General features: G+C 40.7%; 1 protein-coding gene across 1 annotated transcript in view; it reads right to left on the reverse strand.

Moving 5' to 3' along the window:
* Positions 1–1,485: 1,485 nt before the first annotated feature.
* The window catches only part of LOC139714684 (gamma-adducin-like), a gene marked incomplete at its 3' end in the record, with an annotated part of 35,309 nt that continues 24,683 nt past the window's right edge, over positions 1,486–12,111 (reverse strand). Inside the window, exons 6-12 of the mRNA XM_071626358.1 lie at positions 8,682–8,912; positions 7,618–7,860; positions 6,362–6,538; positions 5,619–5,888; positions 5,112–5,222; positions 3,954–4,040; positions 1,486–1,545 (exon numbers count right to left, since the gene is read on the reverse strand). Of these exons, the coding sequence (XP_071482459.1) occupies positions 1,486–1,545; positions 3,954–4,040; positions 5,112–5,222; positions 5,619–5,888; positions 6,362–6,538; positions 7,618–7,860; positions 8,682–8,912 (1,179 nt within the window). The remainder of the gene's footprint in view (positions 1,546–3,953; positions 4,041–5,111; positions 5,223–5,618; positions 5,889–6,361; positions 6,539–7,617; positions 7,861–8,681; positions 8,913–12,111) is intronic.

Genomic DNA, 12,111 nt, shown 5'->3' on the forward strand with positions numbered 1-12,111 from the left:
GACAACTTTGGAGACTACAGATTTTTACATTATGTCCAGTCCATTATTTCTGCACTGGACAGATAATGACAGGCAAGTCCCCCCCCCCCCCCCCCCCCCCCCCCTCCACAGGGTAAAAAAGAGCACAGCCATTTCCAGCTCAATGTTTTTGAGATGGCCTTTCTTTTTAAACCTGGAAATTATTTGTGGAGTCCCCTATAACATATAATCAAGAATAAATGGACCTATCGTTTGTAATTGTGAATCATGAAAGACAAGAACCACTTTTGCTAAAATGAACAGATTTAGTGCAGAGAGAAAAGCGTGAAAGATGATTAAAAATGCTGAAGAGTTAGATGATCACTGTTAGTAAGGCCCTAAAGCATACCATGAATGTTATGACAATGATGAATGTCGACACTCTCTAGGTAATGATTTCATATTTCTTTACTACTTGAACAAAGACTAATCACTAAGGAGGATAATTGGAAGGGGAATTTCATCCTTCTATTTCATGTCACTTCATGCAGCATAACACACACAAACAAACACACATACAGGGTATTCTGAGACTAGAAAGCATTCTATCGATCACAGATCAGACCCTACGAGTGGGAAGCATCTATTCATTTCTAATTCCATGGACATTCAGGTTTGTTCAAAGGGCATTCAGTTCCATTCAGTGGACATTCAGTCCTATTCCAGATAGCAATAATTACAACTGCTGATACACAGGTATGTGCAGATACCTCTCACATACAGTGGCAAATTTACATTCTATTTCCCGTAATCAATGGGACACTTTTCGTTGTCTTTTTTTTTTTTCAAACATGTTCATGGAAAAGCAATGTATCAGTACAACTCATCCACAGTTACCACTTAACTGTCATGGATGATGCCCATTAGCATCATGCGTCATTGACATCTCGTGTGACAAGGAAATATCAAGTTCAATTTATTTAAAGTTTTCTATTTCTAATACTTCTCACAGCTAGCAAGCTGGATATCATTCAATCACAACTGCAAAAACACTTAACAATTGTATATATTGGCAAAAATCTCTTTACATATGCCTGCCAGCTCTCACGCACAGTTTTATCAATGTCGGGGTAAATAGAGTGACTGCGATTCAGACAGACTTTCTCTTGTGAAGGGCTGAATGCTGATGTGGTTTGCTATGCTAGTGGGGAGAAAAAAAGAGGTGGTTTGAGAAGCTAGCGGCAGCTGTAATATACAGTCTTGTCTTGCACTGCACACTCGGGTTAAAAAACAAATACATGGGTGGATAAGGGAGTACTACAGTGCAGGTTATAAAAAAATATGAAAAACATGGTTAGATAACAAACAAACATAAATGCAGTTAATGGCCCAACTGAAGATGGACATGAAAGCCTAGACTTGACTAAAGATGGTGACGATAAAATGAGGGTGATGGTAAGTGATGGCGGTAAAAGCTGGAGATGAAGAAGAAGAAGAGGAGGAAAAAAAAGGAGCCGCTATTTGTACCTGAATCTCGTTGGCCAGTTTCTCCTCCGAGTTGGTCAACTCGGCATCTTTGACCACAGTCTAGATGATGGAAGGGGGGTAGTCACGGTAGGAGGGAGGGGCAGCCGTGTGACGGTTGTATGTTTGTATTCGTGTGTATTTGTGTGTGTGTGTGTGTTGGGAGGGGCGAGTATAGGAGTGAATGAGAACAAACACACGTTATGGTGCCATGCATGATGTGAGTGAATACTGACTCACTTCACTAGAGGCCGGCTGTAGAGACAGACATCAAATTTCTTCCTTATATCATCTCTCCACAAAATGTATCATTCTTCTTCTTCGATTGTTTTTCCTTTTCCATTTAGGGATGGACTGTTGGCACAGAGTGACTAGAAACCAATGCCAAACGAATGGCAAATATCTTATCATGAAAACTATGTAGGCTCTACAATAAATGACTGCATAATATATCTTTCAAAGTCCAGAAGGCTTTAGCAATTCAATCAGATTTTTCTAGAGCAAGTTTATTTCCTAGAACAGCTTGCTAAAACCCACTTGTGTCCTTTAATAGGGTACCTAAAACTTACTGTCCCACAAGTAATATGAATGGGCACTTCACTGTTAAACATATATGGGTCCCTTGCCCGAACATCCATATTGGCAAGTGTGAGCAATATCCTTTATAATGCCCTGGCCCTTTGGCTATTGATCGTTTATGGTCCACAAATTTGATGACACCTCGAATGATTGGAGGAGGGTTTTTTTTTTTTTCAATCTACAAATAATTGCAGGAATTAATCATGCATCTTGACTGGTATTGGTCCACTCTGTGCCAACGGTTTCCTTTGGACAGTCGGTGGACGCGCACAAAATCTGACTGTCTACAGTGATAACCGACACTGGTGCATGATGAAGCCAGAGAATCACAGTGCGCTAGACTGACTACCACACAATCGAGGCAGCTCATCTACAGCGGAATTGACTCTCTAAATCATCTTGCCTACATGAAGTTAGCAATCATTTTTCACGTTTCTTTTTGAAGGGTCAACACTAAAAGCTGTGTTGGTGGTGATATCTAGGTACAGAGGCATGATGAAGGGGGAAGAGTTAAGAGGCAGCTACCATTCTTCTGGAGGACATTTCACAGTCACTGTAGTCACACCACTAAAAAAGATCAGTCACTAAATAAGAAATGAATACTGAAGCATGTCACAATTTCATATGTTTGATTAATGCACCAACAGATGTCCGAGCTACATTCAACATCAACTTCCCAAACTTTTCTGTTTAGGTAGAGCTTAACAATTAAAGTCTTATTCATTGACTGATTCCAACCGATTTCCATTTGGGTATCAATAACGTAATCACACAGAATTTGTCATAATAAAGTCTCATTACAAATGTTGATATCCTAAATTACATAAAATGATGTGATCATATATAGACCAAAAAATTTTCAAACAACCAAATTACTATATTTCAACAAAAATACATGTGCCAAACAATTTTACAAAATGACTGAGATGATTCTTTTCTAATCTATTTACATTTTCAATCAACTCACTTCATTTTTACATACAGCTAAATATCATGAATGTATTTCACAATTCCCTTTTGTATTCCACACGTCAACTGCTTCCGTGATTCTGAATTGTAACACACGCATGAATAGTCTCATGTGAGTCAGTGTTTCGTTTTCAATAATATCATGCATATTACGATACTATCACCAAGTCATCATATTAGGTGAAAGCTATACAGTTCAAAACATTAAAAAAACTTACATCTCATCATTCTCAAATAAAATTTTAAGACATAGCAATGGATAACATAAATGGATGATCTCAAATGCAAAAAAACAAACAAACAAAAATGGAAAAAAAAAAATAACACCCACTCAGGTTGGTGAAATCAAATCATGGATATACATGCTATTCAAACGATAATCACCATTCCATCCAGAGGTTAATTTCTTGAGACATGCAAAGTGCATTCTAGACTAAATCGTTCAATGGTTCCGGCAAAGAAGCCTGTACCTGGGCTAAACTTCCACATTCACGTCAATCTTCCACTCTCCCCTCCTGAACTACCTTCTTTTTCTGTTAATATACATAATTTATTCTTGAGGCCCCAAATGAATGAATACAATTGATGATTTTAGACATTTCTTTTTCTTTTTTGTTTGCAGGAAGCACAATCATGCATCTAATTTTGTGTTAGATACACACTGTGTTACATGGCTGTGTGTTTCCATCATTATGACATCACACAGAGATACATTCTCCTGTTTTTACCACATGTGCATATATCTTGTTAAAAGCACACATATTATTTCAATGTCCATCCCATATTGCGATGATGGTAAACCAGCCAAGCATTTTAATATACAAATGCCTCTAGGCACTTCACACAATATCATGAGATATTATACATGTTTGTCGACGATGCCCGTGTTAAGAAAGAGGGGTAAGAGAAAAATGTAGGGTTACCTGCACTTTACGTCCATCATCGATTCCTGCCAGTACTTGTGAAGTGGGTCCTGGGTTGGTGTTGTCTTTGAAGTGCTCTGCAGTCACCTGTAGAGATTATAAGAGGTTTTTGAAGATGTCGCAGTAAGGATTCTACCCTTCATTACTCTAAAAATCAAAATCAATTAACATACTTTCTCATTCACTGTTTCTACAAACTTCTAATTCTACTTATCATCGTTTTAACTATCATGAGCAATATGATCATAATACCATTGTCTTCACGAGCAATCGTTACTGAAATCATCGAAATTATCACCGTCACTGTTGCAGATGATCATTTGATAATCATGATATCACATCATTGGTCAGAAGCAATATCTCACTTTCAAGCAGTCCCCATCAACTCACCCGTATTTCTCAATGTAGTACAGCGTTACGGGAACCACTCATGAGTGTCCTCCTTATTGCCACAATTTTGATCCATTAAATTACGATTACATCTGCTTATATCAAATGGGTTAGTCAAATACCGGTTAGTGATTGGCTGAACACAGTCACGTGATGGACGTACATTCGTTATGTTCGCCCATGGGCGAACATTCTTGTGAATGTTCTCCCATGGGAAAACATTTTCACGTAACAATTGACAGAAGGCCTATAGGACCGCGTGCGCACAGTGAATTTGGCTCTGCACGACCACGCGACGCGAGCGATCGAGTGCGTTGTGCTGGGTGGTTGATGTTGACGTATTTGACTACCCATATAATATAACAGATGATGACTTTTGTTGTCGGGAACATGTACCAAACGTTCCACCCTCAGGGTTTGAAATGCTATTTCGGGATGTTATAAGTCCCTCGACTTCGTCTCAGGACTTATAACCTCCCTCAATGGCATTTCAAACCCTTCGGGTGGAACATTCGGTATGTTCCCTCCCCCGCCAGTCATCATCTATATAATATGATATACTCCCTGGGTTTCCCAAAGCACTTGCTGTCATAGGCAAGCCCCATCTCTCCACTACTTCACAGCATTTATAGATTACTGAAGTCCAAGACATGCATCTTGGACATCTTGTCCTGACAAAAGATTCCCTACCCTGACCTTACTCTGTCATAAGCTGTCCTACCCAGTTCTTCTCATAAGAGGCCCCCTTTCCAGAACTCCAGTACTCACCGATTTGGCCTTGGTCTTGAACTCGCGAGGGTTGTCGCTCTGTTTGGCAAACTGCTGGGGGTCCTGGATCTTGACTGACTCACCCGCTGTGGCGTCCTTCTCACTTACCCACTGAAAGGTCAAACATGCAGATCTGGTTAGGTGAACATTTGATACAAAACAGCACTGCAAACAATACAATTCATGTGCTCCTTTTCATCTGACTAATATTTTCTTTTGCTGCTCTACCCCAATCTAATTTCCCTCTCTATCAGTATTTTTTGCGACAGGAAAGCAGATGAATATGGATAGAAGCAATGGCTCCCATACAGTGCACAGGTGACTATCAAGCATCTCTGATGCTTTGGTGACTTTATACATATCTTAAAACGGATACACTATGCAGTGCTTTCAACATGAACTCATTAATATCGGGAAGATTCAGGGAGCGTCCCTTGGAATCAGAGAGCCTCGGTAGCTCAGCATCATGCCTTCGGAGTGTCTGCTCGAAGAGGACATCATTCATACCTTTGTCTTTGTCTTAGGACTCTCATCCCCGTTCTGCTCCACGGGTACTTCCACCTTGGAGTAGGTGTTTGGCGTGTTCATCCATTTGGTCTTCTCGTTCGCCTTTTTCCTGTTCAGCATCTTCAGCGGCGACTCGTACTTGCTGGCGTCGACGTCGTCGTCGTAGATGTATGTGACGCCAGTCGACACGGCTGGGTAGGCTACGTCGCTGCGTGGCTTCGGGTCAGACCTGACAAGGGGGTTGTGGTAGATGTAGCCTGTTCTGTGTCCCTGTGGGGCAAGGAAATATCACGAGAGAAGCGATGAGTAATGAAGGACCGAGAATACCCAGAATCATGCATTCCTCTAAAGCTAGCAGCCGCTTCTTGCAGAGAATTACAAATTATCTTGAGCAAGTCATATTCAGTTACACACTGATTGTAAGTAAATATCACAAGAGCTCCATAAACCTATAAACTTAACAAGAGCTGTGATGCAGTGGTAACACCAAATGGCACTCTGTAGTGGGGTCACTGGTTCAAGCCTCTTCATCTTAGTATGTCCATTTCCATAGTGCTTTTAGCATATTCACACTATCTTTCTCACCTTGGGTCAGAGACATACAGTAGACATTGAAGAGTTGCTTACCACAGCTACATTTGCTACAACAGTCATAGTTGCTTTCAACCATTTGGGCTACTTTAAATGGTGCAGTTGCTTGAAGTGTTGCCTGCTATATCTCTGTGGCAGACACTCATACTTACCATGTTGTCCAGTTGTCTCATCATGGCCTCAAACTCCAGCTCGCCCCAGCGCCACTTCTTGATCTGGTCGTCGCCAGTGACCCCTCCGCCACCCTGAGATGCCACCTCCCGGGTCTTCTCTGCGATCTCCTCAGAGACCTGGATGAGCTGGTCGATGCCCGCTGACATCGCTCGGACCTGGGCAGGGAAGCGGGTGGAATTCATTTAAATTCTGGGTGCAATTCAATGATCATTATGTCATCTATTTGGTGCAACTTTTACTTACTTAAGACAAACGTTATGAAGTAGCCAGGATGATTTGGTGACAGGAATAAGCTATGCACTACACAGAGTGATTTATACACGATCAAATCCTGAATGGTTGTAGATTTTGATCACCTCATGAAATATATTATCGTTTTGTATTGCATGAAACTAATTTGCATTAGTAGAGACAGGATGCAAAAGCCATTGGGTACTTATTCTATTGGCAGACATGATACCATATAAATGTGCTACAAACTGCTTCTTGAAGTAGTTACAAATTAAGTGATTTTATGACTCAACCATTTTCACAAACGCAGCAATCACTGGTTCAAGAATTAATAGATGACACATCCCAAGGTACCACCTCCAGAATGCAGAATAATCTCCAATTATTTTCAACTCGCATTTAATTGAAAATATCTGTCCCAACATAAAGACCAAACTGAAATTGTGATCAATCTGTAAGAATTGTATTGATTTCATAATACCGACACAAGAAATATATAACAATTTAGGTATCTTTGCATTACAATTCTAACTTCCCAGTATCTGTGAAATTACTTTCATGGCAGGGAGTCATATCTTGTTTATCTAACAACAACTTATATTCATAAATTTGATGTCAAGTATGACTGCTTGCTTGCACATCCATGGCAACTTACAACTTGCCGTTGATTCTTTACTAGCTGCAACTGATTTGGAAGCAAATTGCAATTTTTGACAGATTTACAATCAACACAGTCTGAATATTCTTTTAATGTAACAGGGCTCAGCACTTCCCATTTTTGCAGTACAGGCGAATCCTTTTAAAATATCGAAGTTAATGGCACTGACAATTTTCTTTCATTACATCGAAATTTTGTACATTCAAAGGGAGTAATTTTGCATCATAGATGTTAGTAATGATAATTATGGGGCTTGAAATTTTACTTTGTCGCAACAAAATTCTGTTATAACTGTTTTCATTGCAACTGGAGTGCCCTGTACTGCTGTTGTTTTTTTCTTCCCACCTGCGTGTCGCATGCTGTCATGACATTGACCGCGAGGTAGTAGGCTTCCTCGATGGTCTGTCCACAGCAGACGACGCCATGGTTGCGCAGGAACAGCACCCGCTTCTTGGGGCCCAGCGCCCGGATGATCGCATCCTTCTGCTCATCGTCGATCACGATGCCCTTGTAGTCGTAGTAGGCGCACTCGCCGACGATGAGGGCCTCCTGGCAGATTGGCAGCAATCCACACTGCATGGCAGAGACCTGGGGGGGGGGGGGGCAAGGGAAAAATGTCAAGTTGCAAACAGACTTCAAACAGCAATTACTAAATACACTATGACAATGTTATCTTTGAAAACCAATATAGATCATCCAGTGTGTTGTAAAAGGGCATCAGAGGAGAAAGTACCTTGACAAATTATAGATGAGAGAAGTTAGTAAAACAAAATTCCCAAGCCAGTGAAAATCTAAGGTATTTGGATGATTTCACCTATACTTTCAGTGATCTATTACCTCAATCCTAGCTCAGTCAACTAATGAAAGAAACTGCTAGCAGGTGGTGATGACACTGAGAATGGTGGTGATGATGATCATATCCTATTGTTTAGGTTACAAAGATAAGACGATGATACTAATGATGGTGATATTGGTAAAAGTGATGATGATGATGATGATGATGATGATGATGATGATAATAATAATAATACATTTACAAAGCACATAATAAGCACATGCTTCTCTATGCACTGTACAATTCAGATGATGATGATGAAGATGAAGATAATGATGATGATGACGATGAAGACGACAACGACGACAGCGGTGGGGGTGGTGGTGGTGGTAATGACGATAATTGCAATGAGAGTGTCACACTAATGCTGATTATACTTTCATCGTGATCCCAACCGATCTTTGCAAAAACAAAAAAACAAAACTCTTTGACATTTACCCCTTTTTCAAAATATAATTTCTTACGGGGGCATCACTATTTGCTCAGATAAGAGCAAAAAAAAAAAAAAACACACAACAAAGCAAATCAAATGATAGCATAACAAAGCAACAAGAAAACCCCCTGGAGTACTCACAGCAGCAGCAACAGGTGTGTGAGCATGGAGGATGCACTTGACGTCGGGTCTGGCATTGTGGATGGCCGAGTGCAGCGTGAAGCCGGCCAGGTTGGGCCCGTAGGTGGTGGTGCCATGGTCGATGATGTTGCCGACGGAGTCCACCTTGATGAGGGACGAGGCAGTGACCTCGTGGTAGAGCAGGCCAAAGGGGTTGATCAGGAAGTGGTCCTGCTCCTTGCTCACCCGGGCCTAGTTTTGGTTTCGGGGAAACAAAAAGGAAAGATGATGATGATACAGGTGGATAAATGCTGAGGGAGTCAAGGTAACAAAGGTAGCGGCATCAGATGCTTGCTAGTTCAATTCATGACGTACGGTTTATGAAGATAGGATCGATAATGTATTTTCACAAAATGGTGTCAAGAGGAACTAACAGTTGAGGGATCATGCTGAAAAGGCAAGGTTTTCTCTTCCTGACCAAGGCCAAGCAAGGCTGAATATTTCATGTTGATGAGATATTTTGCTTTTCAAATGATATAATCATGATATTCATAATGAAATAAATGACTAAAGAAAGAAAGGAAGGACATTCTGATGAAAACAAGAGGTGATCTGCAGGTCTACAGCAGATCACCTTAAAAGACAAAGCTCATCATAATTTCAGTCTTGTAATAATCCATATGATCTACAAAAAATATTACATTTACTTCCAGTTTCTTTGCTCTTCATGGAAAGCTGCCATGTAATTTCTATCACTGCACACAGTACATGTACCTAATACCTGTGAGTCTTTCAACTTTCCAAACAATACAGGAAAAGCTACGGATTCAAGCCAAGAGTAATCATCTCTTCCAAATTGATGCACAAGAGTATTCAAATCATACATGCAGAATATGAATATCTCATGTGAAGTTTGACAGAGTTGCTTGTAAGGTCAAAAGTTGATAGGAATCACACATAGAGCCGGACATTCAAAGGGTTAATGTCTTTTTGTAAATGCATCACTTGCAAGCCATCTCCATTGGTCTGTATATATTCTCCATGTTCCCAAAATACCACATGTCATCTCTTCTTCGGCTCCCGTCCAATCTCTCAATTACTTGCTCCCTTCTTCCACTTTCTCTCTTCACTTCTCTCATGGTATCATCTCTCTCTTCACTCTCCACAGTGTGTCATCTCAAATAAAGTTTGCACTCCCTTTCGGTCTAAACACTTCGGTCCGCTTTCGCCCCACTATCCCCCGACACAGGTGTACTAAGTTTTATCTGTGTTTCCGTCGACCTGTCACACATGCTTACGGTTGGAGTAAATCCAGTCAGCTCCGCAGCCCACTATCTCTATACACAAATACACAATCTCTTCCATTCTTCTTCTCTTTTTCTTTTTCTTCCAATTCCTCATCCCATCTTCACACATTAATGTAGTACTTTTTCAATCACATATATATTTCTTCTCTTCTCCCTCCTCTTCCTTTTTTTTTTTCATAGCTATACTGCAAAAATGCAAAACCTAATTCCTTCTCCTTTTCTGCTCTTATCTTCATCTTTCATTCCTCTATCTTACTTCAGTACACACATTAAAAAACATTCTCCTACATTCATTTTTCTTCTTTCTTAGCTGGTCTGTTCTTTTCCCCTTTGTGTTCATTTTTTTCTCTGTCCAATCTACAAGCAAGAACTTTTTGCTCATCACACATTCAATCTATCTTCCTCCTCCTTTTCTCTCATGTAAGCCCATCCAAATACATGCATGCATTATATATGTCTTTTCTTTCTGTGTCTTTCCCTCTATACATCTACCTATCCATCCGTCTATCTGTTGGTCTATCTATATATTTATATCTATCTATCTATCTATCTATCTATCTATCTATCTATCTATCTATCTATCTATCTTTCTACCTATCTGTCTATCTATCTATCTATCTATCTATCTATCTATCTATCTATCTGTTGGTCTATCTATCTAGTATCATGTTTGCTACTCCTATCTACAGACATGAGCATACAATTTTCACTCTAACTCTCTCTCCCCTTCTCAAATTTCTCTCTTACACCTCTTTTTCATCAAGAGTAAATTTTCCCAGCAGGACCCAGGTACGAGGTTGAATCCCTCTCTCACTCTGTCCCCATGACTCATTCCATTACAATGCCAGTTGTTGTAACTCAGCGATGTGTAGGGGATGGCGTCTGTTGTCGCAGCCAAATGTTTGCTCATGTCATTTGAGGCAAACCCATCTCTAGGTGTCTCCTGCTCTCCGATGGTTGGTATAAAAAAAGAGAGAGAGAAAGCTCAGTCCCCGGTAACCCATCCTATCTCATCCTCCCTAATGCTCGTAAATCACTCACACCACAGTATACATTTCACTTTCATTACCGACCATGTTTCCCTCATATACTTGCAGTCATCTGAGGTGAAGCCATCTCATTTACACACATAATCTGTGCAAGTAATATGTGAGAAAGTCAACACCAGCTCTCCCACACCCCCCTTCCACCTGCCTGAATGCTGGTAACTGTCAGTCCCATTGTACACAGGCACATTCACACTTACCGCTCAATACTGCAGTATTTCCAGAGTACTACATAATACGAACACAAATACACCACGAAATATACGGTAAAATGTATCACAAAATATTGTGGTATTTACAGTGGTAATTCAAACTTCATGCAAAATACACCTGCGAGACTCGGGTGGGAATCAAGTCACGAAATAACACACACCGTACAGCGGTGTATTTCTCACGTGACTCCACACACGTCCTGTCTTCTTCCTACAGGAGATGCGTACGCGCAGGAGAGGTGTACTTTCGGGTCAGAAATACCAAAAGCATTTCATGAATGAGAATGATACCAACTGAACTACTGCTGTATCTATTACCATGGTATTTTGCCAATGAGATCAGAATGGCGCCAACAAACTACCGGTGGTATTTGATACACCGGTAATTCCAATGTGAAGGCACCTACGGTTTCACTTTCCTCATCTGCGGTATAACTCACTCAATATACCCATCCACATTACCCACCATCCAGTAAGCTTACTGTACCATCAGCCAACAAGATGACGGGACTGTGAATCAGTTTACTTCCATCCCTCTCACTCATTAGCTATGCTGAGTATGCATCGTTACCTCCTCAAATATGCACAGTCAGCCACGGTATGAGGCATCGCAAAACCCTCGTGAAAAGACTTATCAATACCTGTGCCAGGTATGTGTTACCTTGACATTATCTATCTGGGTCCATGATGTGTTTTAGCTTGTACACACCCAGCTGCCTTACACTCTTAAAACACACGCACACACACACACACACACACACACACACACACACACACACACACACACACACACACACATACACACACACACACACACACACTTACACTCACATCACGTACATATTTACATATAAACCCACATCAAAGTAATGTCCACATTGTCTCA

Source organism: Diadema antillarum, unplaced genomic scaffold, assembly GCF_040938485.1.
Source record: "Diadema antillarum isolate AM-2024a unplaced genomic scaffold, OU_Dant_1.0 seq00002379_RagTag, whole genome shotgun sequence".
Classification (NCBI taxonomy): Eukaryota; Metazoa; Echinodermata; class Echinoidea; order Diadematoida; family Diadematidae; genus Diadema; species Diadema antillarum.